This window comes from Oncorhynchus tshawytscha, linkage group LG27 (genome assembly GCF_018296145.1).
Source record: "Oncorhynchus tshawytscha isolate Ot180627B linkage group LG27, Otsh_v2.0, whole genome shotgun sequence".
In the NCBI taxonomy this organism is placed as follows: Eukaryota; Metazoa; Chordata; class Actinopteri; order Salmoniformes; family Salmonidae; genus Oncorhynchus; species Oncorhynchus tshawytscha.
In genome coordinates this window covers 2,604,091-2,632,002 of record NC_056455.1, presented here as the reverse complement: position 1 = coordinate 2,632,002, position 27,912 = coordinate 2,604,091, and the positions used below count along the sequence as shown (strand labels likewise).

The window sequence follows — 27,912 nt, the reverse complement described above, 5'->3', positions numbered from 1 at the left end:
ATCTGCACAACACAAACAGTATAACATAGAGGCAAGTGCACTAATACTTTCTGCAAACGCATAATCACTTTTTCTCTCTTTTTCCTCCTGCACACTCTCTATGTTCAGTGTGACAATGTAGGTGTGACCTAGATTGTACAGAATCACACTTCCTCTTATCATGATGGTGAAACCGTATTGGCCAACCTCTCTCTGCACTAGAGGAAGATAACCCTGAGAGAGCAAGAAGAGAAGGGTCAAACCCAAGCACTTTACCAGACAGCAGCAGTGTTCTAGTCAAATGTTAGTGTGATTGAGTGCATCTAGAGGAAATCGAGCTCATTTCCTGCTCTGTAGCTGCTGTTTGTCTTGTGAACAGAAGGCATTGCTAACGTTGATGGAATTGATAGATTGATTGATAGAAGGTTGATGGAACATTGCTGGTGGTGCGAGGAACATTGATGGGGTTGCTATGCTCTATGGTAGTTTGGGGCTAGGTGCACTTGTGATATTTAGTCTGAAATAGAGATGGAGAGGGAAGAAGAACCCCAAGTTAAAGAGAAGGAGCACTCCAAAACCCCAGGTGAGTAACAACAAGAGAAAACAGAAGATTGTTATCATGTAGACCAGTTTCCAGGGCTCAGATTAAGCCTACTCCTGGACTAAAGCATGCTCAATGGAGAATAGTCTCCATCTGGGTCTGGGAAACCATCCATTTAGGTAGAATAGGAGGTGAGAAAATGTTTCAGGGAAGGTGTGTGTTTTTGGTTTTACTGTCCTTGTGGGGACCAGAAGTTCTCACAAGGATACTTCGGACAAGTTTTGCCGGTCTTCACAAGGAAAAAGGCTATTTTAGGCTTAGGGGTTAGGTTTAGGGTTAGAAGTTAGAGATAGGGGGTTAGAGTTAGGTTAGGGGTTAGGGAAAATAGGATTTTGAATGGGGATCAATTGTTTGGTCCCCACAAGGATAATAAAACAAACGTGTGTGAGTGTGCATGTGTGGTTGCATGCTACATCCTCCCAGTCAGTGCAGGATCAGTGAACCTCCTGAACTCATCCTCCATTTTGCATATTGGTGTGTGCCATTCGTGAAACAAAAAAAAATAATAAAGCTCTTGAAACCATTAAGTCAGGGACATCAGTCCTCATGATTTAAGAGAAAATGGTTGGAAGGAAAACAAATACTATTTGAACCCACTCTTCGAGCTCCCTCTAGAACTCTGACATGCACAGTAGGCTATAGGGCCCTGCATGCTACATCCTCCCAGTCAGTGCAGGATCAGTGAACCTCCTGAACTCATCCTCCATTTTGCATATTGGTGTGTGCCATTCGTGAAACTAAAAAAAAAAAATAAAGCTCTTGAAACCATTAAGTCAGGGACATCAGTCCTCATGATTTAAGAGAAAATGGTTGGAAGGAAAACAAATACTATTTGAACCCACTCTTCGAGCTCCCTCTAGAACTCTGACATGCGCAGTAGGCTATAGGGCCCTGCTTTCTGTTAGACTAAGGGCTTGATTCAATCCATATCACAAAGTTCAGCACTATAGCTCGCTTACCATTTGAAGTTAATTTCTGATTGAGCTGACATATGCAGCGTTTACTGTGAATGCAGTCTCCGTGGACACGCAGGAACATTGCTTTTAAATTTAATTTGCGCTATAGAGCTGAACTTTGGCAGAGCTTGGTTGTGTACAGTTCTACTATCTCGTACCTGTCTTCGACTGCCATATGAACAGAACTCTGCTAAGGTCAAAAACAAGGACTTTGTGTCTTCTGAGCAAAACATGACACACATCACAAGCAGGATGTGGTTGACCTAAATGGAGACAGAGAGCGAAAGAGAGGGAGGAGAGATGTAGATTTTTTTTCATCTGTTAACACTGGGAGTTGAGTATTTTTGCATATTAACTGCCCTTGAAGTGATACACAGTCAGCTTCAACTGTAACAGATTCCTATAGGTTTTTAGCCTCATATTCAGTCTCAGCACATGATGCTAGCCCACAAACGTATGTTGAGAGAGACTACAGCATTAGGTTGTAGTTCACTCAGGGTTAATGTACCATCATTCAGTTTTGGGTGTCATCAACCTGTATTTTCCCCAGCCTATACTGTAAACTGTATACTGTAAATGCATAGCCTGGTTAAACCAGACTGAATACTGCACTCAGTACTGAGCACAGCATTCAGTCTGGCCTAACCAGGCTAGGAAATTAATAGAACCCCTTTTGTTGGAGTTGCATTTCTCTTTTTCTCAGAGTAGTTGCAGTCCTTCCCATATTAGATGTTATATAAAAAGGAAATGCTCTTATCTGTCATTCACACAAAGGTTTTTATAACCATTCTGAGCCATATCAGCAGTACTCAGTGTGTTATAATGGGTGACCAACAGTGATATATGTTTTTCACCAGAGGCTGGAGAATTGAAAGACAACAGTGTTACAACAAATGCCTTTTACACAAACATACAATCACACATCTGAGGCCTCAATAACCACCACCACCACCACCAGCCTTCAAATCCACAAACTTTTTTATTTCCTCACACATTGTTTTATGACTGGGTGTTGGCTGTTGGTTTACCCCTTTATTTGTTATTTCTAAAAATAGAAGATATTTTGTAAGCTTTTTTTTTTTTACAGATAACTTTTTTGGGAGCTTCAAAAAAGCCATTTCAACCTGTGTGTTTTGTGTGTAATGTTTATTTTATTAGAAAGAAAGAGTGATCATTTGGCCTCTCTTGCTCACCTGTTTGTCATCCATCTTTTACCCCAGAGGTGAAGGTCCCCAACAAATCAGAGACTAAGCGCTACAGCGAGATCTTCCGGGACTTCGATAATTTTGAACTCTCTTTGGTCAACTCGTAAGTCTGACTTTTAGATTCACTCATCATGTACACGTATTACCATTGTCACCCTCCACATTATAATCAGTCCATCATTCAGAACACCTTGACATGTTTTACATTTGAGTTATTTAGCTACATATTTAGTTACATATTTTTTATTTGTTGGGGGTGGGTTGTCTGCTACTAGTTGCCAGAGAGGAAGTGTACACCTACGTGGGATTGTAAACCGAGTATATTCTTCCGCTTACATCTGTGTACATGCAGTACCAGTCAAAATTATGGACCCACCTACTCATTTAAAAAAAAATAAAAAAATTTAAACTATTTTCTACATTGTAGAATAATAGTGAAGACATCAAAACTATGAAATAACACATATTGAATCATGTAGTAACCAAAAAAGTGTTAAACAAATCAAAATATATTTTAGATTTTAGATTCTTCAAAATAGCCACCCTTTGCCTTGATGACAGCTTTGTACACTTCTTGGAATTCTCTCAACCAGCTTCATGAGGTACTCACCTGGAATGCATTTCAGTTAACAGGTGTGCCTTGTTAGAAGTTAATTTGTGGAATTTCTTTCCTTCTCAATGCGTTTGAGCCAGTTGTGCTGTGACAAGGTAGGAGTGGTATACAGAAGGTAGCCCTATTTGGTAAAAGACCAAGTCCATATTATGGCAAGAACAGCTCAAATAAGCAAAGAGAAATGACAGTCCATCATTACTTTAAGACATGAAGGTCAGTCAATGCGGAACATTTTAAGAACTTTGAATGTTTCTTCAAGTGCAGTCGCAAAAACCATCAAGCGCTATGATGAAACTGGCTCTCATGAGGACCGGCACAGGAAAGGAAGACCCAGAGTTACCTCTGCTGCAGAGGATACGTTCATTAGAGTTACCAGCCTCAGAAATGGCAGCCTATATAAATGCCTCACAGAGATCAAGTAACAGACACATCTCAGCATCAACTATTCAGAGGAGACTGAGTGAATCAGGCCTTCATGGTCAAATTTCTGCAAAGAAACCACGACTAAAGGACACCAATAAGAAGAGACTTGCTTGGGCCAAGAAACACAAGCAATGGACATTAGACCGGTGGAAAACTGAAAACTAGGAAAAACTCCCTAGAAAGGCCAAAACTTAGGAAGAAACCTAGAGAGGAACCAGGCTATGAGGGGTGGCCAGTTCTCTTCTGGCTGTGCCGGGTGGAGATTATAACAGAACATGGCCAAGATGTTAAAATGTTCATAAATGACCAGCATGGTCAAATAATAATCACAGTAGTTGTCGAGGGTGCAACAGGTCAGCACCTCAGGAGTAAATGTCAGTTGGCTTTTCATAGCCAATCATTGAGAGTATCTCTACCGCTCCTGTCGTCTCTAGAGAGTTGAAAACAGCAAGTCTGGGACAGGTAGCACGTCCGGTGAACAGGTCAGGGTTCCATAGAGCGAAAGAAAGAAAGAGAGAAAGAGAGAATTAGAGAGAGCATACTTAAATTCAGATTAAGGCCAAATTAATTTATTTAAATTGACTGATTTCTTTACATGCAACTCAGTAAAATTGTTGAAATTGTGGCATGTTGCATTTATATTTTTGTTAAGTATAGTAAGAATTTGCACATAAATAATAAGTGAAGCATCTAGGCATTACGAAGGCTTCACAAAGCCATTATAACATGTTTCGGCCCTCTGATCCATCAGCACTGTAGAGGAAATGTTTCCAGACCCTGACTCCCAGTCGATTGCTGAGACCGTCTCTACGGAAACCACAGACAACACTGAGCTGGATCATCTGACGGTAGGGGAGCAGTACTATCAGTCAATCAAGCAACTAATCAAAATTATTTTGGAAAGCCATTTTTTTACACCAGCAGTTGTCACAAAGTGCTTTACAGATACCCAGCCTAAAAACAAACAATCAATCAATCGTTACTATGTTCTCTCTGTCAGTCAATCAAAAAAAATTCTAGTCTGGTGCTCCATTGTGTTGATACTTTTGGTACCGTTTGTACTAGACAACAGGGGAATCATTTGAACTTAGGTTCTGCTCATATTCTACTGATATGAAGTACAGTGTGTATCGTCTTGTCTCCAAATCCATTTCTCCTTGTAATGGTCTGTATTCTGCCCTGCAGTGTGAGGATGTCTACCCCCCAGATGGTGATGACAAAGATGGAGGTCTATCAGGTATGTTTGTAATGAAATCAAATTAATTTAATAAGGCTTTTTTTTTTACATCAGCAGATGTCACAGAGTGCTTATACAGAACGTGGTGTGTTGTATTCATGTGTGTTTTTCATTTGTTTTTGTTAAATTCAAATCAGTTGTATTGGACTGACTCGAATTGACCCCAACCCTGGTGTGAGTAACGGAGGTGGTTTGTTGGTTCAGTGTGATGAGTAACCTTGCCAGAGACATGAATACTTGCATTAGCTCCCACAGCTAAAACTTACTTAGGCTATAGCTCAGTGGGCTAAGAGCAGGGCTGGGCGATAAATCAATATCAGGAATTATCGACGTAATTACTTCCCTCAATAACGATAGATAAACGTTTAGGCAATGTTTATTTCAAACGGACCCTTATTTGCCACTTGTTTGCAGGTATACCCATTTTATATATATCAGTGGGTAACTGCCAAATTCGGAGGGTTGGGGGGTGTGGTTAAACCATGGGGGCAGTTTGCATTTCAAATTAGGGATGTGTTAAACAATGGAAGTGTTAATGAATTTCCCTGTAAATAATCAGAGAACCATTCACACAGACCCGATACCTGTATTTTGGTTACAGGGTCTGTGAAAATGCAGGAATCATGGCTAGGTCTTTAGGTGGCTTTTATTTTTCCATGTTTTCTACCCTCTATGCTTTTCAGATATACAAAAAAGCTGGTATAAAAATGCAGGCATGGTAAATTAGTGGGGTTTTGGTCTTTATGTGAAAGGGATGCAAGAGTCCAAGCCATTTTCTTCTGGAAACACTGCCCGGTGACTGACACTAACAGACAGCCAATCCAGGTGGGATGTGATGAGTGGTGTGGGCAGGACTAGTGGGGTGACAGCCAGTCACAGTGGTTAATCTCCACCTATTCAACCTCTCTTGTTGAGGTGTAATTAGCCAGTGGCGCTAATTGCCTCTTTGTTAACGAGATTAGGAGACGACTGGAGAGGGTGGGGGGAGAGAGAGGATTAGAGCTGCAGACAGATGCTCTCTAGTTTACCCCTCAGACATATCCATCAAACAGGAGAGAGAGGGAGGGAGGAAGAGGGGAAGAGGGGAAGGAAGGGATGCGAGAGAAGGAGATAGGAAGGGAGAAATGTGGGTGAGGGGGGAAAAAGGGAGGGATATGAGAGGTAGAGAGGGATGGTAAAAAGAGAGGGGGAGAGATCCCTTATGGAAAAACAACATTAATTTCACGTGATCTTATGTGAAGTTAATATGACATGTGACAACATGTTAAAGAAACATGTGATTTGACAACATGTAACTACACGTAAAAACATTTAAGCACACGTGAGAACGGGATCTCATGTGAAATAAATGTGACATGGGGATGCCATGAAAATACACATGACAACATTTTAACATTTTTCACGTGATAGTGCAAATTAGATTTTTACTCACTCATTTCACGCATTCCACATGTGAGAGTTAGGTTTTCACATGTGAAACTGCATATCCACATGTGAGGTGAGAACATGTTTTCTTCCTCACATGAACAGGTGGTGAATACATGTGAACATGTTGTTTCACGTGTGAACAACTGACCTCATATGTGTCTTTTTTGGTTTTCATGTGAAAATTTCAGCTCAACATGTGAAAACAGTTAAGGGAAGTAATGAAATGGTATCTGACACGCTGATTAGCTAAAATAGTATAGTTTAAAAAATGTTATGATAATATGTTTACATTTGACATCAAATCAAATTTACGTACACATATTTAGCAGATGTAATTGCGGGTGTAACTAAATGCTTGTGTTCCTAGCGCCAACAGTGCAGTTGTATCTACCAATTCACAACAATACACACAAATCTAAAAGTCAAAGAATGGAATTAAGAAATATTTAAATATTAGGACAAGCAATGTCACTTAGTACTGACTTTTCAATATGACACCACCTGGGGTTTGAAGTACGCTTTCTGTTGCGCCACAAAACCTGTAGCATTCTCAGAAGTTTCCTACACATGAATTAATTACCTATAATACGTCTCTGCACTTAACAAAAGACTGCCATCTGCACTGCTTTTGTTATATCCGTTAATCTGACTGTTCTCCCATCATTGATTTTATTTACTTAATTCTGCAATTTGAGGGTTTTCTGTATAGTTGTCTAATGTTGGTGAAGTGTATTATTCTGTTTCAATGTTACTCCTGAATCACTATGATAAATATATTTGTTTTTATTGGGTGTATTATACAAAGCTGAGATTTAATTTGAAGTCCAAAGTATAAGAATACAGGTGAAATCTGTCAATGACACAGACATGGTGGTGTAGCAGGAAGATTGGAATGCTGTGAACCAAGAGGTTGTGAGTTCAAATGCCACGTGAGGAATAATTACTGTATAAATAAACATACACAATGTAATCATGTATGTCAAAGTGTGTAAGTTGAAAACACTGCAGCTAATTTCGTGATGTTCCGGGGACATCCTAACAACTCATTTTTGTCTGCAGGGCATCATGTGAAAATGTTAATCCACATGTGAAAGGTTATGTGATCATGTGAAATATCATCACATGTGAAGTGTTCCAAAACCACATGGTTTTAGATGTGACACTTCACATGTGAAATTTTATTTTACATGTGCAAAACATCATGTGATTTTCCACATGTGAAATCATGTGGTTTTTCCATAAAGGGATGGGAAGGGAAAGAGAGAAACAGACCGAAGGGAAGAGTGAGCACAGAGTGAGGATTGAAACAAGCATTGTTCAGCCTGAGAGACAAAAAAACTACAAAGGAGACAGAAAGGAAGACTAGGGAGATAATGGGGAAATTAAACTACCATTGTAATTGTGCAAACATTGATGTCAGACATGCACCTACCCCAATACTCTGCTGCTGATGACTGGGATGAATACAGGAGCAGATTTCAGGAGCAGGACAAGACACCCTCTTTTGACTGATGACTGATATAATTAAGCAATCCCATGGGATCCCAATGGGATCTCAATCCCATTGAGCACGCCTGGGACCTGTTGGATCGGAGGATGAGGGCTAAGGCCATTCCCCCCCCAGAAATGTCCGGGAACTTGTAGGTGCCTTGGTGGAAGAGTGGGGTAACATCTCACAGCAAGAACTGGCAAATCTGGGGCAGTCCATGAGGAGGAGATGCACTGCCATACTTAATGCAGCTGGTTGCCACACCAGGTACTGACTGTTACTTTTGATTTTGACCCCCCCCACATGTTAACTTTTCTGAAAATAAACACAGTTGACAGTGGGATGTAGTTTCTTTTTTTGCTGAGTTTATATCTTCCCTATCATATGAACATCCTTTTCTGACTCAAATAAGATTCCCTAAATGTTGCTCTGATGTCCAAAAGATGTGAAATCGTAATAGGTAACTTTTAAGTTGCATGTATTTGAAACGATCAAATACTATATTTTGGTCAGTTTGACATTTTCCCCACAAATGATTAAGGCTAGGATTGGGGGAGGGGAAGCTGATCCTAGATCTGCAGCTTGGAGAAACTTCACCCCGGAGCACCTCTTATTTATCATGTTACTGAGTGCCCTCCTCCTCTCTTTTCATTCAGTTACATCTAATGCAGTTTTCTGCCCTCACCCTAACCCAATCCACTCTTCCCAATCCCAAATTCTCCCAGCTACCCCCCACCAGTTTGGAGATTATCTGTAATAAGCTAAATGGAGGGGCGAGGGGTGGGGCTGTGGATAGGAGCGAGCGGTGGGGGTAGGGTGGTAGGGCTGATGAGTTGAGTGGACCATGGTGTGGCCTGCTTTCTGTAATGCCTGTTGTCAGTCCCGTCGGGTTGACATTGATTGATCCTTGCACTGTATATGGGCGCTGTGTTGTTTAACTGTCTTAATAGTTGTCAAGGGCAAATAACAGCATGGACCAAGTTCTGAGCTTTTGTAACTAACTAGTTTTGGCACTTGTTTAACACAAGTTGACATTCTGACAGTCATATCAATATTCCTGATATACTGTAACTCCACTAACCTACAGCTGTGACGTTCTCTCAACTGAGACCAAGAGACAAAGGGAGAGGGAAAGATTGGGAGAGGGTGAGAAAGAGAGAGATGGGGAGGAAAGATCAAGTAAAGGAAAAAACGCTGTAAGAAGGAGCACCAATAAACAGTTTGTACTGAGCTCTATCCAGTTCCTCACCCCATCCACCCTATTAGTCCTCCTGACAGGGTCTGTCAGACACACACACACACACACACCAGGAGGTAAAACCTGATTGTGATCTAAAGCCTGTCACTCTACAATCTGGACCTGCCCTCTCTGGATAATCCATAGTCCCAGAAGCCAGCACAGGCAGAGCGAAGGGAAGGGGGACGGACGCGCACACACACACACACACAGGTGGCACAGGGACACTTATTGCTGAAGTGTGAAGGTGTGCCCACGAGAACGAGACAGGGAGCAAGAGAGAGAGCGAGATCAACGTCAAACAACACTCGCTACAGAGTCTTAACCGTTTTTGTGGATTTTTTCTCGGACATGGAGTTACTTGTTTCAAGAGAGAAGCCTGTTCTATGCTCTGTAGGAGCATATTTTCTCTGCTCTCACTTTTGGAACTGAGAGGGACGTCTGACAACACACAGAGAGGACTTGAGCTCAGAATTGGAGTGTAGGACTACGCATCTGTGTTGGAGAAGAAGAAGTGAAACAGGAATTCGACTTGTCAGAAGACTGCATTATTGCTAGATTTCTTTGCATGCAGCTCGACTGTGGACCGGTGAAAGGACAGCGGTGCTGATAGTGACGTTGCAAGAGAACTAGTGAGGGGAAGAAGAGGACCGAGACTGGGGGAAAGAGAGATTAGAAAGGAGAGGGAGGGAGGAAGGAAGGAAGCACATGACATGCATTGCAGGATTGTTGCACATCGCCATCCGTTGTCACTGAGTCAGAGAGAGAGTGAGAGAGAGAGAGCAGTTGACTGACTTCAGACTGCTGTCAGTCACACCAACACCCTGACTCTATAACAACCACAACACACCTGCTCTGATGTTGCCACGTCGATTACAGCACTCTGGCACCAAGGAGTTGCCACGGTAATCTTCTCAGACCATCTCATTTTCTCTCTCTCTGACTGAGGAGGGGAGCGGTAAGAACAGGCACTGGAGGGAGGGGGAGAGGAGAGAGGTAGAGCGGGGAGAGGAGTTATACCTAAAAAACCTGTTTGGAACCTTTTCTCTCTCTTTTCCTTTCTGTACTTCTGACTGCTAAAGGACTGTCTGTTCAGCTGCTTCCAGGCCTAATCTAGACTGGACAGGAGAATTTCCTTCGGACATTTAGTTTTCCCATGTGATGACCTCTTGCTATGCATGCTTTGAGATGACCAGGCCTCCACCGGTGTTGGTGTAGTAGTGACCACTTGTGCTGAGACAGCGACCCTGTGGACAACGGCAGCACTTGGACCTTGCGGACTCTGAGGACTAGCCCTGATGACCAGTCGTTTTCAGTCTCTCTTCTCCATAGAGTTTGTTTGCCTAAACCACAAACCTGCTGTGGAAACAGCTATGTTTCTGATGAACTTATGTATTTGAGAAATAGTAGGAGAGACCCTTTTTTGTCTCTTCTCTTTTATTCCTTCTTGGATGACAAATTATTCGGATTACACATTATTGGTAGTATGGAACACAAAGCATACCTGTGAGCCCAGCTTTTTCCTTGGGAATCAGGGGGGAGAGGGGTCTTGGATGCCCCGTGGGGGTCCAGACTGCCCAGTTGTGTGTGTTTTGGGGTTAGAAACCTCCTGACTGTGGGCTATCAGGGTGAGGTAGAGAAGATATGCAGTGACGCTGATGTACTCACTCTCAGCCCAGGAAGCAGACCTGGCCCTGTGTCGCTGTGAGGGAGGCGTGGAGCTGGCCCTGCAGTATGCCAAGATGTGGTGCCGCTACGCCAAGGACCTGCTGGCCTGGATGGAAAAAAGAATCAGCCTGGGTGAGTGGAGACGTGGGTGTTTCTGTGTCTGTCTGCCTGCCTGCCTGCTAGTCAGTCTGTCTGTCTCCTCATTCCTATTTGCAAATCTTACATTGACATAAACACATTATTTAATTAAAGCTAAGTGCACCTATCTCAAATGAGGGCATGGCCCATAGTGTGTCACTGCAATGTGGTACAGACTCATTCAACTACAACTCCTATAACATATTCACAAACACATATATTTGTAAATATGGTCTTGTATATTAACTATTTGCTTTACATGTAAACAAATGAAATAGTTCACAAACCAAATGTGAAGTACATACCATGTTTCTGGCATTCATAGACAGGTAGCCTTCTCAAGACGTAAGATAAACAAGAATAATTTTAGGACAACACGAAAGGCTCTCTTATCCCTCTGTAACAAAAGTTATTTTGCTGGTATGGAACTGCAGTAACTACAGCAACCAAAGCTCTTCTCCTAAGAAAGACTAGGAGTCAGTCACTATTCCTGGAAAAGACAGCCGAGTCTAAAGTAGGCCTAACCTGCCATTAGACAATGTGTGTTTATTCCTCACCTGTAATAGGATAATAGACCTTGTGGTTGAACCCTGTGTGAAAGGATGAACAGTATCCTCCACAGTACACTCTGGTGGTACGTAGGTATTACAAGGACTGTTATAGGAACCGTTTGCATTTTGGGTGAGCAAAACTGGTTGAAAAGATATCAGAGAAAATAATTGTAAAGTTAACCATTGCAGGGACAGTAAGATATCACGGACTGGTTCCATGAACCCTTAGGCTGAGAAACACTGTTAGGGTATTACGGAGTGGTATAACAGACCCTGAGAAACACTGTTAGGGTATTACGGAGCGGTATAACCTACCCTGAGAAACACTGTTAGGGTATTACGGAGCGGTGTAACCTACCCTGAGAAACACTGTTAGGGTATTACAGAGCGGTGTAACAGACCCTGAGAAACACTGTTAGGGTATTACGGAGCGGTATAACAGACCCTGAGAAACACTGTTAGGGTATTACAGAGCGGTGTAACAGACCCTGAGAAACACTGTTAGGGTATTACGGAGCAGTATAACAGACCCTGAGAAACACTGTTAGGGTATTACGGAGCAGTATAACAGACCCTGAGAAACACTGTTAGGGTATTACGGAGCAGTATAACAGACCCTGAGAAACACTGTTAGGGTATTACGGAGCAGTATAACCTACCCTGAGAAACACTGTTAGGGTATTACGGAGCAGTATACCTACCCTGAGAAACACTGTTAGGGTATTACGGAGTGGTATAACAGACCCTGAGAAACACTGTTAGGGTATTACGGAGCGGTATAACCTACCCTGAGAAACACTGTTAGGGTATTACGGAGCGGTATAACAGACCCTGAGAAACACTGTTAGGGTATTACGGAGCGGTATAACAGACCCTGAGAAACACTGTTAGGGTATTACGGAGCGGTATAACCTACCCTGAGAAACACTGTTAGGGTATTACGGAGCGGTATAACAGACCCTGAGAAACACTGTTAGGGTATTACGGAGCGGTATAACAGACCCTGAGAAACACTGTTAGGGTATTACGGAGCGGTATAACCTACCCTGAGAAACACTGTTAGGGTATTACGGAGTGGTATAACAGACCCTGAGAAACACTGTTAGGGTATTACGGAGCGGTATAACCTACCCTGAGAAACACTGTTAGGGTATTACGGAGCGGTATAACAGACCCTGAGAAACACTGTTAGGGTATTACGGAGCGGTATAACAGACCCTGAGAAACACTGTTAGGGTATTACGGAGCAGTATAACCTACCCTGAGAAACACTGTTAGGGTATTACGGAGTGGTATAACAGACCCTGAGAAACACTGTTAGGGTATTACGGAGCGGTATAACAGACCCTGAGAAACACTGTTAGGGTATTACGGAGCGGTATAACCTACCCTGAGAAACACTGTTAGGGTATTATGGAGCTTTGTAACCTGCCCTGAGAAACACTGTTAGGGTATTACGGAGCGGTATAACAGACCCTGAGAAACACTGTTAGGGTATTATGGAGCTTTGTAACCTGCCCTGAGAAACACTGTTAGGGTATTACAGAGCAGTATAACAGACCCTGAGAAACACTGTTAGGGTATTACAGAGAGGTGTAACCTGCCCTGAGAAACACTGTTGGGGTATTACGGACCGGTAAACCTACTCAGAGATGATCACAACAACAACAACAAAGTAGATCTGTGGGGTTGGTAGCCAATGAGGATAACATGGAGTGGGCCAGCCACTCCCGTCAGGGGAACTCCACAGAGACTACAGGGCAGATTAACCAGGCCACCGCAGGAGGATGGACAGCCTACTGTTCTGCTCTGTACTGTAGCCTTCTTTACAGTAATGTACTCTGCTATACCGGTACTGTAAAATACAATACTGTAGTATACCGTTAATGCACTCTTCTGTACTGTAGGAGGCCAAAGGGATCAGCTCACCAAGGTGCTGCCAAGCAGACCTGTGTTTGGATAGCTGTGTATAGGAAATGGGTAGAGGTCAGAGTGACAATGTAGGGGAAGTGGTCACCATAGAGGGAAAGGTCTGAGCCACTGTGGACACTTGAATGCAGTGGAGGCTGGTGGAAGGAAGGGCTCATTGGGCTGGAATGGGATAAATGGGCAGGTATCACACGCCAAACCTATAGAAACCACATGTTCCGTTCCATTTATTCCATTCCAGCCATTACAACGAGCTAATCCTCCTATAGCTCCTTCCACCAGCCTCCACTGGTTGAATGGTTGCAACGCTGACACCGCAGCATCAATATGGATCAGCAGATTAGTGTACTTGAAGTAGGGCAGCACTTAGGCAGCCAAAGCAGAGCATTGATTTTGATATTTGGTGATGTAAGCTAACAATCTGAATTGACCTCTCCTCTCTATGAGGTCTGATTGCCTGATATGGGATCTAATATGTTACATTTTGGTTGTTATATCACCATTGAAAGACCTCAATTGAACATGCAACAGCTCCCAAAGTCATACTGATATTTGTCTGGATAACAGCTTTTGATAAGACTGCCTGACAATATTGTAATGCTAATAAATATTTTTTTACTCAAATCAATCACATAATCCATCATACTCACTTATTCTGGTCTGTTTACAGAGCAAGAGTTTGCCAAGAACATCGTAAAGGCAGCAGAAACGGCTAAGTCCTGTGTGACTCAGCAGGTATGGATGCTTTTGTTGTCTCTCGTGTGTATGGGGCTGTATAGGTTGTACATGTGATGATGTGTACAATATTGCATAGAAACGTATTAAATCCCTATCAGATTACTCTTCAGGCTTATTATTAGCTACCTTAGTGGAATACACTGAAAGTCGCTGTGCATAAAAGCATCTGCTAAATTACCAATATAAAATGTTTTGCAGTGCCTTGACTTTTTGCACATTTTGTTGTGTTACAGCATGAATTTAAAATTGAATAAATGTCTCTGGCCTACACACAATATCCCATAATGTCAAAGTGGAATTATGTTTTTAGAAATAATTCATTTAAAATTAAAAGCTGAAATATTTGAGTCAAGCCTAAAAACGTTCAGGAGTAAAAATGTGCTTAACAAGTCACATAATAAGTTGCATGGATTCACTCTGTGTGCAATAATAGTGTTTAACATGATTTTTGAATGACTACCTCATCTCTGTACCCCACACAATTATCTGTAAGGTCCCTCATTTGAGCAGTGAATTTCAACCAAGATTCAACCAGAAAGACCAGGGAGGTTTTCCAATGCCTCGCAAAGAAAGGCATATATTGGTATATATATATCCCTTTGAGCACGATGAAGTCATTAATTACACTTTGGATGATGTAGCAATACACCCAGTCACTACAAAGATACAGTTGCCGGAGAGGAAGGAAACCACTCAGGGATTTCACCACTAAAACAGTTACAGAGTGTAATGGCTGTTATAGGACAAAACTGAGGATGGATCAACAACATTGTAGTTACTCAACAATTCTAACCTAATTGACAGAGTTAAAAAAAGGAAGCTTGTACAGAATACAAATATTACAAGACATGCATCCTGTATGCAACTAGGCACTAAAGTAATACTGCAAAAAATGTGGCAAAGCAATTCACTTTATGTACTGAATACAAAGTGTTATGTTTGGGGCAAATCCAATACATCACATTACTGAGTACCACCCTCCATATTTTCGAGCAAAATGGAAGCTGCGTCATATTATGGGTATGCTTATAATCGTTAAGGACTGGGGAGTTATTCTGGATAAAAAAGAAACAGAATGGAGCTAAGCACAGGCAAAATCCTAGAGGAAAACCTGGTTCAGTCTGCTTTCCACCAGACACTAGAAGATGAATTTACCTTTCAGCAGGACAATATCCTAAAACACAAGGCCAAATTTACACTGGAGTTGCTTACCAAGAAGACAGTAAATGTTCCTGATATCTAATATCTCTAATATATCTGAAATATATCTATAAATAACGTATTGAAATTATATCTATGACCTGGTTCTTACTGTGCTGTTGTTACAGGACATGATGCCTCTGCAGTACATCTACACCATGGCCCTGGAGCACGATGTGAAGACCAGCCAATCTACTAAACAGACATCAGAACTGCTGCAGCAACGCTGCTACCAGGTACGGCAGTCAGGCACGGCAGGCAGGCAGGCACGGCAGGCACGGCAGGCACGGCAGGCAGGCAGGCAGGCACGGCAGGCGGGTACGGCAGGCAGGCACGGCAGGCGGGTACGGCAGGCAGGTACGGCAGGCAGGTACGGCAGGCAGGTACGGCAGGCAGGCAGGCACTCTGACAGACACAGGCAGGCAGGCACTCTGACAGACAGACAGGCGGGCAGGCAGGCACTCTGACAGACAGACAGGCAGGCAGGCAGGCAGGCACTCTGACTGACAGACAGACAGGCATGCAGGCACTCTGTCTGTCTGTCTGTCTGTCAGGACAGGCAGGCAGGCAGGTAGGCACTCTGACAGACAGACAGACAGGCAGGCAGGTACTCTGACAGACAGGCAGGCAGTCACTCTGACTGACAGGCAGGCAGGCAGGCACTCTGGCAGGCAGGCAGGTAGGCAGGTAGGCAGGCAGGCAGGCACAATTAGCAAGCCTATTCAATGTGTCAAACATTCCTGTATGCAAGAAAATGTGTAATAATATGTTAAGTGATTTAGTATGATGTGGTTAATCCTACATCTTAATTCTGAAGGCCCTGGCATCCAAGAAGAATGAGATTGATAAGTGGCGCAGGGAGTTCAAGGAGCAGTGGTCCAGAGAACAGAGGAGGATGGTAAGTGCTGTTTTTTTAGATGCTACTATGTATGTGCACTCACGTGCCTGTGTGTTTTAACAGTTTATACCATTGATCAGAACATTGCGTTAACTAACAACTTCTCTCATCGGTCAGAATGAGGCGGTGGCGGCTCTGAAAAAGGCTCGTCAGCAGTACCTGCAGCGCAGTGAGGACCTGGAGAAGACCAAGGCTGTGACGGCCAAGGCCGGGGACGAGCTGACAGCGGGACACAAGACCCTGGACAAGAGGAGGAAGTCACGTGACGACGCACAGTCAAAGGTGTGGTACAGCGGGTCCAACTGCCACATGGGGTTCACGGAAACATATCCCACTTTTTAGGTTTACATTTTTTTATGGGAAAATTATAATTGTTATTTTTTGTCATCATGTGACTCAATGTGCCTATCTCCCTCTTTCTCTCTCTCCCTCTCTCATTCATCCCCTACAACCAGGTGATAGAGGCAGAGATGCAGTACAGACAGTGTGTGTGTGAGGCCCAGGACCACCAGGACAAGCTGGAGAGCTTGAAGGAGAAAATCATCGTTCACACCCGCAAACTCATCTGCCAGGGGGACACTGTGCTCAAGGAGGTGGGTGTCCAAGCCTATTGGAGATCAAGATATTCCCTGTGCTGGATGCAACAAGCGGAGTGCATAATAGGGATAGTGATAGCATAAGAGTGGGCATAAGAGTAAATAGACTCAAGGCAAGCAGCCAGTAGCTGTTTCAATTAGTCTTTTAAGACTGTCAATCGCCCATACCACAACAACAAAAATATCTTAAAATATGGCCCAGGTCTCCTTTTCTAAATAATATATTAATATATCCCATATAGCAGATCATTTTATCCAAAGCAACTTGGTCATGCGTGCATACATTTTACAAACAGGTGGTAATTGGGATTTAACCGAATATGCTGGCGTTGCCATGCTCTACCAACTGAGCTACAGAGGTATCTTGAGCTCAATGGTATGAATAATTTTCAAATAATCCCTCTTATCATGTACCTCTACCACCCCTAGGCCACAGTGAACATGTTCTACTTCCAGCGTCAGCAGACAGAGCCGGTTCCCCTGGGTTACCACAACCTGGAGTTGACCTGCAGGCCGTGTGAACCCGGGGAGCCCTACCTGCTCTACATCTTTAGGAAGAGAAGCCAAGAACAGCCCCTACAAACCTTCACCTTCCAGGAGTTTGTCCCTCAGAACAAAAGGTACGGACGGATGGATGATTTGTCCTGTTCTTTATAGGCTACGACTCTAATGGATGATACTGTTTGTCCCATTAGTGCCTATTGTCTTACATTTAGAGTTGCTGTCAAGATTTTATTTGTAAATGTTAATTGTGTGTCTGCTTGCCTGCGTGTGTTTGTGCTTGCCTGCATGTGTGTGTGTCCGAATCTGTGTGTTGCTCCTCCAAGTGGCCGTCGTAAGACCAGCAACCCTAGCTCTCTACAGGACTCCTCCCTGCCTGAAGAAAGTCTGGTTAAACGTAAGGGCTACAGTGACAGTGAGAGCATCGGAGGCAGTCTGGAGTCTCTGTCCAGCCCAGGTAAGCCTGTGTGCTTCATTTGGCAGATTTCATTTAATCATGCTCAGAAGATTGACCAATCATCAAACATCGATGTCATATTTGGTAGTGGAGAGAAATAATGTATTCGCTATGAAGCTTACGGGAAACTCACCTTGTCCTGTTTGACTGGTCTCTCCTCCTTCTCTGTGTCTCTTACCCACATTGAACCCTGAACCCTGTAGCCCATGGCAACAGGAGGCTTCCTAAAGCCCCCTCCACAGGGACAATGTCATCAGACGACCCGGATGAGAGGGACATAGGCACCGTCCTGGAAGGAGGTGAATGTCAGCGTCATCACCTAACTCCCACAACAGACACCAACTAATGGCTCTCTATAAGTAAATTCTCCTGCTGAATTCTGAATCTACTCCTAACCCAGTGTTTCCCAAACTCGGTCCTCGGCACCCCCAAGAGTGCATATTTATTTTTTTTGGCCCTAGAACTACACAGCTGATTCAGATAACCAACCAACTCATCATCAAGCTTTGATTATTTTAATCAGCTGTGTAGTGCTAGGACATCAAAAGAATGTGCACACCTTGGGGTCCCCAGGACCGAGTTTGGGAAACACTGCCCTAACCCCTACACCCTAGCCCCTCCTGTAGATCTGAGAGGATTAGATAATCATTGTGGCAATTGCTTCTTGTCTACTGATTGGCTAGGTGGAAATGTTTCCATATTCTTCCACTTGTCCAATCCTCTCAGGTCTACAGGAGTTGCTAGGGAGTAGGGTTTGTTTGGAACTAGGGGTAAATTTGGTGGCTAGTGTTTCCCACCATGACTGAGTCCTGTCCTGTGGTTCCTCGTAGATTGTGTGGACTCCACTCCAGAAGGGAACGGTACGGCGGGGAAGGTACGGACTACGTCCCGAGCCGCACTGACACACCGACTCAGGAAGATGAAGAGCAAGATGGTGAAGTGCAAACAGTGTGACAATTACATCGTGGTCAACGGCATCGAGTGTGAGGAGGTGAGAAAGAGGAGGAATAGAAGGAGAGAGGAACAACTGACAGACATTTAAGTGGCAGCCTCTTTACTGACAAATGTATAACATTATTGCCTGATTCACAGTCATACCATAGAGCCTGACCGATGCCAAGCTGAACTGAGCTGTACGCTATCCTCCATAGTGGCGCCAGCACAGTATGGTTCAGGTTGAACCAGGTATACAGTGGGGCAAAAAAGTATTTAGTCAGCCACCAATTGTGCAAGTTCTCCCACTTAAAAAGATGAGAGAGGCCTGTAATTTTCATCATAGGTACACTCCACGCAAGATCTCACCCCGTGGGGTCAAAATTATCACAAGAACGGTGAGCAAAAATCCCAGAACCACACGGGGGGACCTAGTGAATGACCTGCAGAGAGCTGGGACCAAAGTAACAAAGCCTACCATCAGTAACACACTACGCCGCCAGGGACTCAAATCCTGCAGTGCCAAACGTGTCCCCCTGCTTAAGCCAGTACATGTCCAGGCCCGTCTGAAGTTGGCTAGAGAGCATTTGGATGATCCAGAAGAAGATTAGGAGAATGTCATATGGTCAGATGAAACCAAAATATCACTTTTTGGTGAAAACTCAATTCGTCGTGTTTGGAGGACAAAGAATGCTGAGTTGCATCCAAAGAACACCATACCTACTGTGAAGCATGGGGGTGGAATCATCATGCTTTGGGGCTGTTTTTCTGCAAAGGGACCAGGATGACAGATCTGGGGAAAGGAAAGAATGAATGGGGCCATGTATCGTGAGATTTTGAGTGAAAACCTTCTTCCATCATCAAGGGCATTGAAGATGAAAAGTGGCTGGGTCTTTCAGCATGACAATGATCCCAAACACACTGCCCGGGCAACGAAGGAGTGGCTTCGTAAGAAGCATTTCAAGGTCCTGGAGTGGCCTAGCCAGTCTCCAGATCTCAACCCCATAGAAAATCTTTGGAGGGAGTTGAAAGTCCGTGTTGCCCAGCAACAGCCCCAAAACATCACTGCTCTAAAGGAGATCTGCATGGAGGAATGGGCCAAAATACTAGCAACAGTGTGTGAAAACCTTGTGAAGACTTAGAGAAAACGTTTGACCTCTGTCATTACCAACAAAGGGTATATAACAAAGTATTGAGATAAACTTTTGTTATTGACCAAATACTTATTTTCCACCATAATTTGCAAATAAATTCATAAAAAATCCTACAATGTGATTTTCTGGATTTTTTTTCTTCTCATTTTGTCTGTCATAGTTGAAGTGTACCTATGATGAAAATTACAGGCCTCTCATCTTTTTAAGTGGGTAGAACTTGCACAATTGGTGGCTGACTAAATACTTTTTTGCCCCACTGTATAGGGTGTGATTTGAGCTCCACCCTGTGGTTTGCTAATCCATGTCCTCTGTCCCGCCTGCCGTCTCTGTAGTGTGGCATGGCGGTTCACAGGAAGTGTCTGGAGGTGTTACAGCATGAGTGTGAGAACAGGAAGGGTGTTCTGTTTGGGGTGGGTTTCTCCCTGTTGCCCCGGGACCGGCCTGACGAGGTGCCCTTCGTGGTCCAGCGCTGCACGGCCGAGATAGAGAGCAGGGCCCTCACTCTACAGGTACTGTATTAACCTGGATGTAATATGGCTTAGAAAAAGTACTGAAGCAAACAGTAAAACTGTTTTGCAGAAGCGACAGTACAGTGCCCTTATCTCAATCCTTCTTATTTTCTCTTTCCCTCCCTCCCCCATCCATCCATCCATCCCTCCCTCCCACCCAGGGGGTGTATCGTATCAGTGGGTCGAAGCCTCGCATCCAGAAGCTGTGTCAGGTCTTCGAGACCCAGAAGGACCAGGTCGACCTCTCTGACCTTTCACCTCATGACGTCACCTCAGTCCTCAAACACTTCTTCAAGGAGGTACTTCACTGTTTCCCAGACAACAAAGAACACTGATATTACAGACAATATACTGTAGAGCCAACAATATAGTTAATAAAGACAATATACTGTAGAGCCAACAATATAGTTAATAAAGACAATATAGTGTAGAGCCAAAGATACAGTTAATACAGACAATATACTGCAGAGCCAACGATACAGTTAATACAGACAGTATACTGTAGAGTCAATGATACAGTTAATACAGACAGTATACTGTAGAGCCAATGATATAGTTAATACAGACAGTATACTGTAGAGCCAACGATACAGTTAATACAGACAATATACTGTAGAGCCAACAATATAGTTAATACAGACAATATAGTGTAGAGCCAAAGATACAGTTAATACAGACAATATACTGCAGAGCCAACGATACAGTTAATACAGACAGTATACTGTAGAGTCAATGATACAGTTAATACAGACAGTATACTGTAGAGCCAATGGTATAGTTAATACAGACAATATAGTTAATACAGACAGTATACTGTAGAGCCAATGATACAGTTAATACAGACAATATACTGTAGAGCCAAAGATACAGTTAACACAGACAATATAGTTAATACAGACAGTATACTGTAGAGCCAATGATACAGTTAATACAGACAATATACTGTAGAGCCAATGATACAGTTAATACAGACAATATAGTTAATACATACAGTATACTGTAGAGCCAATCATATAGTTAATACAGACAATATACTGTAGAGCCAACGACACAGTTAATAAAGACAATTAAGTGTCGAATGGACATACACTGTTATTTAAACTCTCACACAAAGCTCCCCTTCATGATTATGCCAGCCTATAAGTGATATGGACATATCTTATCTCAGGATTTCCCTTTTAGTGAACATCATGTGGTACAATTGTCAGTCGATGCATCGAAGCATTTATTATTATTATGTGTGAATAACAATCTATTGTCATTATTTATTAGAAATAAAACCATCTTCATCGTCAGCTTCCAGAGCCGCTGTTGACCTTTGACCTGTACAATGACTTCATCTGGGTGGGCAAGGAGATCCAGCGTCTCAGTGAGAGGGAGGCGACAGCAGAGACTCCTGGGATAGTGGAGGACCTCACATATAGCCTGAGAGACCTGCTGGGGAGACTGCCCCCATACCGCTACTACACAGTGCAGCATATGATGCGTCACCTCCACAGGTACTAAGCTACTACACACTGCAGCATATGATGCGTCACCTTCACAGGTACTACGCTACTACACAGTGCAGCATATGATGCGTCACCTTCACAGGTACTACGCTACTACACACTGCAGCATATGATGCGTCACCTCCACAGGTACTACGCTACTACACAGTGCAGCATATGATGCGTCACCTTCACAGGTACTACGCTACTACACAGTGCAGCATATGATGCATCACCTTCACAGGTACTACACACTGCAGCATATGATGCGTCACCTCCACAGGTACTACGCTACTACACAGTGCAGCATATGATGCGTCACCTTCACAGGTACTACGCTACTACACACTGCAGCATATGATGCGTCACCTTCACAGGTACTACGCTACTACACACTGCAGCATATGATGCGTCACCTTCACAGGTACTACGCTACTACACAGTGCAGCATATGATGCGTCACCTTCACAGGTACTACGCTACTACACACTGCAGCATATGATGCGTAACCTTCACAGGTCCTACGCTACTACACAGTGCAGCATATGATGTGTCACCTACACAGATACTACTGCACACTGCAGCACATGATGTGTCACCTACACAGATACTACTGCACACTGCAGCACATGATGTGTCACCTACACAGATACTACTGCACACTGCAGCACATGATGCGTCACCTACACAGATACTAATACGCACTGCAGCACATGATGCGTCACCTACACACTGCAGCAGATGTCACCTACACAGATACTACTACACACTGCAGCACATGTGCCACCTACACAGATACCACTATGTACTGCAGCACATGATGCGTCACCTACACAGATACTACTGCACACTGCAGAACATGATGTGTCACCTACACAGATACTACTGCACACTGCAGCACATGATGCGTCACCTACACAGATACTACTGCACACTGCAGCACATGATGCATCACCTACACAGATACTACTGCACACTGCAGCACATGATGCATACCCTTGTAAAACTGACCATCCTACCAGTCCTCGACTTTGGCGATGTCATTTACAAAATAGCCTCCAATACCCTACTCAACAAATTGGATGCAGTCTATCACAGTGCAATCCGTTTTATCACCAAAGCCCCATATACTACCCACCATTGCGACCTGTACGCTCTCGTTGGCTGGCCCTCGCTTCATACTCGTCGCCAAACCCACTGGCTCCATGTCATCTACAAGACCCTGCTAGGTAAAGTCCCCCTTATCTCAGCTCGCTGGTCACCATAGCATCTCCCACCTGTAGCACACGCTCCAGCAGGTATATCTCTCTAGTCACCCCCAAAACCAATTCTTTCTTTGGCCGCCTCTCCTTCCAGTTCTCTGCTGCCAATGACTGGAACGAACTACAAAAATCTCTGAAACTGGAAACACTTATCTCCCTCACTAGCTTTAAGCACCAACTGTCAGAGCAGCTCACAGATTACTGCACCTGTACATAGCCCACCTATAATTTAGCCCAAACAACTACCTCTTTCCCAACTGTATTTAATTTTAATTTATTTATTTATTTTGCTCCTGTGCACCCCATTATTTTTATTTCTACTTTGCACATTCTTCCATTGCAAAACTACCATTCCAGTGTTTTACTTGCTATATTGTATTTACTTTGCCACCATGGCCTTTTTTGCCTTTACCTCCCTTCTCACCTCATTTGCTCACATTGTATATAGACTTGTTTATACTGTATTATTGACTGTATGTTTGTTTTACTCCATGTGTAACTCTGTGTCGTTGTATCTGTCGAACTGCTTTGCTTTATCTTGGCCAGGTCGCAATTGTAAATGAGAACTTGTTCTCAACTTGCCTACCTGGTTAAATAAAGGTAAAATAAAAAATAAAAAAATGCGTCACCTACACAGATACTACTGCACACTGCAGCACATGATGCGTCACCTACACAATTAGCAAACCTGGTTGTTGTGGAGATGGCTCAGTGAACCATGCTCATAGACTTGTGTTAGCTCCCCAAAGTTATTCCTCTGCTTCAGCTCACTGGGAAAACAGATTATTGTTGCGTGCAGCAGAACGGTCGGTCACATGGTCATAAGAGGGGTGCTGAGCCCTCCTCCAGATGGTATTTTTTGGACCATACTCTATCCTCTCTTTTCTTCACTCATTTCACATTCTCTCTCTCTCTCCACAGAGTATCAGAGAACTACGAGGAGAACAAGATGTCTCCCAGTAACCTGGGCATCGTGTTTGGTCCGACCTTGCTGCGCCCGCTGGTGTCTGTAGACGTGTCCATGGTGGCCCTACTGGAGACCACCTACCAGTCCCTACTGGTGGAGTTCCTCATCACACACCACCAACACATCTTCGACGCTCCACCTCCCGCTCCCACCACCCCCCTCCCTGACACCCCTCCCCGGGCGACGTGTTCAGGCGGGGCCCAGAAGAATGTTGCAGGGGCTGACCCTGGCTCTCAGGACCCCCCTGCTGGAGGAGCCTTGTCCAGAGAACGCCCCCGCTCTCTAGAGGTAAGGGACACACTGAGGGTGGATACCATTGTGTCCGACAGGCTCAATCAGGTGCAGCTTAAGTTTTTTTAATTCAAACATAACATTTGAACCCAGGTCTGGTTAACAGATGGGTTAACCCTGGGCTGATAGACAAATATATACTTTTAAAATACTTTTCATAGACCCCCTATACTGAAGTTCATTTAAATACAGATTTTCTCCAATGTTTTTTAAGGTTTTGAATAGGAGGGCAATGTGAACCTCAATCAAACACTTAATTTTGAATCTGAGGCCTCTTGATCACACGTCTGGCAGCTGTAGGTTTGTCAGCCAGTGATTGGTCCTCTAAGTCTAAGTAACATTGGGACGGCTCCTGATGCCCGACAGTCAGACCTGGGTTCAGATACTATTAGAAATGATTTCAAATACTTTCGCCAGGCTTCATTGAGCTTGCCTGCCGCAATAGTACCAATATAATAGTCACAGCCCATCTGCCCACCCAGCCCATCTGACACTCCAGGAAGGAGTGCTCAAAGTATTTGACAGATTTCAAATAGTATTTGAACCCAAGTCTGCCTCACAGCCAGGGTTCATGGAGTTCCGCCTCAGCCTGCTGCCTTGAGCTGCTTTCCTTCCTTTTGCTTCTGTTACCTGTCGTTGTCTCAAAGAGGTCATCTGGGATTCAAACAACAAGAGAGCGGTCACTCCAGTCACTTTTTTTGGTAAACAGCTGAGGGATGGGGCTGAAGAAATGTAACTAATAAGGCATTTATAAGGAATATTCTTCAAGAGCCAATGGCTATATAATTTATTCAAAGTCCCAAAACAGATGTACCAATCCCAGATTGCCCCTTTAATGCTCCTGGCTCGCTGTGACTCTGCTGTTGCCAATCCGGAAGGGATTACATGCTTTTTTTGTGAAGTTTAACACAGTGCAACATTGGTGTGTGTGTGTGTGTATGCTACCTCTGACTGGACTTTGATCTGACCCTTCCTTTCCTGACCAGATCTATCCTGGCTGGATTTCAATACTGGTCAATGGCTTCCTCTGTGAAATATAGTCAAATGATTGTCAAATTCTTCCTCCTCTATTGTACAATTACTTTGTTTCCTTTCTCCTCTCCTTCATTACCACTGATAGGCCAAATGACTGGATACTGTGGAAACTGTAGGTTTCATGGGTAGGAAAGGACATGAGAAGAGGAAGCAAGTTAAAGCTATTGAGACACAGCCCTAGCATTGGTGTTCTTGGCCACTAAATACACAACACTGACCACTGGTAAATACTGGGAGGTGTGGGGGTGGAAGAGAAGGTTAGAGCCCTGCCCTCTACATGTTAATTTGGAGTTGTTTAGGGACACGAGGAATTTATCAAATGTTTTGCCTGAAAAATAGAACTAGGAGAACCAGTGACCAGGCAACTTGATTTTATTCAATAAGAATAAAAATCCCTGTTTAATGAATAGGCTACTCAACATCCACAATTTACCTGCCAATATCTCTTTAATCCACTGGAGTTCACTTTCTAGACCTAGAGCTATAGCATGTATCTCGCTACAGCATTCCATTCCCAACACTTCCTACCCTAAATATCTGGTATCTATTCCTCAAAACTTAGAGTTTGTGTCATTTCAACAGACTCGCACAATCAAGAGAGACTTGAGTGAGGGTTATATATCTGACAAGTCGTCGTCCAATGAGGCAGTGGACCATCTCAGCCCTGAAGCCAATGAGAGAGCAGGTAGGTAGGATGTACTTTAGTATCAGAGGAACGATTGGATTAATGGGCATTGTTGGTAAACAAGTGGGCTAGAGGACTTTGCTGTTCTTACCTGATCTGTCATTTCTTTACATAACCTTTCTCTGCTACCATCAGATATTTTGTCTGCTCGCTGCGCCCTGTTTTTGTCATGTTATAGCGCCCTCTGCTGGCTTGACTGTAGGCATTTTCTGCTTTCTTTTGCCAAAATTCAACAGCCTCTCAAAAGCAAGGCTATACTCACACATGTTATGATAGAAAGAGACAGAGTATTTACTTTGCCAAGCTAAAAGTGAAATACAGTGGTTAATCTGTGTTTCTCTGGTTTGCCTTATTGTCGCCTCTCCTCCCTTTTGCTTCCCCAGTCGTGGCTGTGAGGGGGACATCAGCAGAGGCTGCTGCTCTGGGTGATCTGGTGTGGGGTCCAGAAGCAGGGGACTCTCCCTCTGTGGGGACCCAGCCACAGAGCCACTTCAGTAGGCAGCCTGTCAAATACCAGCGCCAGCCCACCCCGGGTCTCCGCCGCTCTGCGGGCACTACCAGGGCTGGGCTGCTCGGGGAAGAGGAGGATGAAGAAGAGGAGGATGAAGAGGAGGAGAGGAGGAGAAACCAGTCGAGGAGCGAAGACAGCAGTCGTAGCCCCTCCCCTGACCCTGGTAGCCAGAGAAGGAGAAGCCTTCGATTGGAGCTCCACCCCGAGACCACCGCCTACCACCTGCTCAGCCAGGCTGGAGGCCACGCACCAGAGAATCAGACAGAAAGAGAGAAGACACGCCCATATGAGGTTCCACAGGGCAGACTGCGGGCGGGGACAGTGGTAGTAGAACCCTCAATAGCTGCAACAGCAGTAGCGACACCGAGCACCGGTGCTCAGGAGGCGTGGCTTAGGAGTCGGTTAGCCACATTGTCTCAGCTGAACGTGAACCAGTCCAATAACAGTCAGGGGTGGTTGGGTGAGAGGCGGAGACAGGGCGGAGAGGAGGGTCTGAGTGGCCCGGCCCAGAGAATCCTGTCAGGACTGAAGCTCAGACGCAGCCCCTCAGGACTGCAGCAACACTTTGTCTGAGGAAGGATGAAACTTTAAACCATAGAATTGGAACCACATTCGAGAATGGACATTCCTCATTCAAATCACCGTTTCGTGACTGGCAGGATTCTATTTCTATGGTTAAACCCCTAGAAGGGATGAATTGTACTGTGTAACTTCAAATGTTTTTTTACAAATACAGTGAAAATGTACATCCGCTCATGATTATTCCAGAATACTCATAAATACAGAACATACATGATTACTCCAGAATACTCATAAATACAGAACAGTACCAGTCAAAAGTTTGGACACACCTACTCATTCAAGGGTTTTTCTTTATTTTTTACTATTTTCTACATTGTAGAATAATAGTGAATACATCAAAACTATGAAATAACACATATGGAATCATGTAGTAACCAAAAAAAGTGTTGAACAAAATATATTTTATATTTTTCAAAGTAGCCACCCTTTGCCTTGATGACAGCTTTGCACACGCTTGGCATTCTCTCAACCAGCTTCATGAGGTAGTGACCTGGAATGCATTTTAATTAACAGGTGTGCCTTGTTAAAAGTTCATTTGTGGAATTTCTTTCCTTCTTATTGTGTTTGAGCCAATCGTGTTGTGACAAGGTAGTGGTGGTATACAGAAGATAGGCCTATTTGGTAAAAGACAAAGTCCATATTATGGCAA

The 27,912-nt window shown here is 43.9% G+C and overlaps 1 protein-coding gene across 3 annotated transcripts; it reads left to right on the top strand.

The window, feature by feature from the left end:
* The first annotated feature begins 209 nt into the window (after positions 1 to 209).
* LOC112225869 (GEM-interacting protein) lies at positions 210 to 27,568 on the top strand. Of its 3 annotated transcripts, XM_024389966.2 has the most exons (20): positions 210 to 562; positions 2,757 to 2,844; positions 4,529 to 4,625; positions 4,963 to 5,014; positions 10,843 to 10,968; positions 14,125 to 14,189; positions 15,521 to 15,628; positions 16,210 to 16,290; positions 16,408 to 16,572; positions 16,746 to 16,883; positions 17,316 to 17,506; positions 17,714 to 17,844; positions 18,048 to 18,143; positions 18,675 to 18,835; positions 20,264 to 20,440; positions 20,602 to 20,739; positions 21,737 to 21,939; positions 24,114 to 24,447; positions 26,068 to 26,170; positions 26,554 to 27,568. In XM_024389966.2, exons 1-20 carry the CDS (start codon positions 508 to 510, stop codon positions 27,252 to 27,254), a joined length of 3,210 nt encoding a protein of 1,069 aa, XP_024245734.1. In that variant the 5' UTR covers positions 210 to 507; the 3' UTR covers positions 27,255 to 27,568. The 3 variants fall into 3 exon arrangements, with proteins under 3 accessions (XP_024245734.1, XP_024245736.1, XP_024245735.1); XM_024389968.2 differs by lacking the exon at positions 26,068 to 26,170 and having other exon boundaries at positions 212 to 562; positions 26,554 to 26,693; XM_024389967.2 differs by lacking the exons at positions 210 to 562; positions 2,757 to 2,844; positions 4,529 to 4,625; positions 4,963 to 5,014 and adding an exon at positions 9,247 to 10,073.
* Positions 27,569 to 27,912: the final 344 nt, after the last annotated feature.

Coding starts and splice junctions, on each gene's coding strand:
- LOC112225869 (XM_024389966.2), top strand. CDS start 508: ATGGAGAGGGAAGAAGAACCCCAAGTTAAAGAGAAGGAGCACTCCAAA. Junction 16,291..16,407: donor CCAGAGAACAGAGGAGGATG/GTAAGTGCTGTT, acceptor CTCATCGGTCAG/AATGAGGCGGTGGCGGCTCT. Junction 17,845..18,047: donor GGAGTCTCTGTCCAGCCCAG/GTAAGCCTGTGT, acceptor TGAACCCTGTAG/CCCATGGCAACAGGAGGCTT.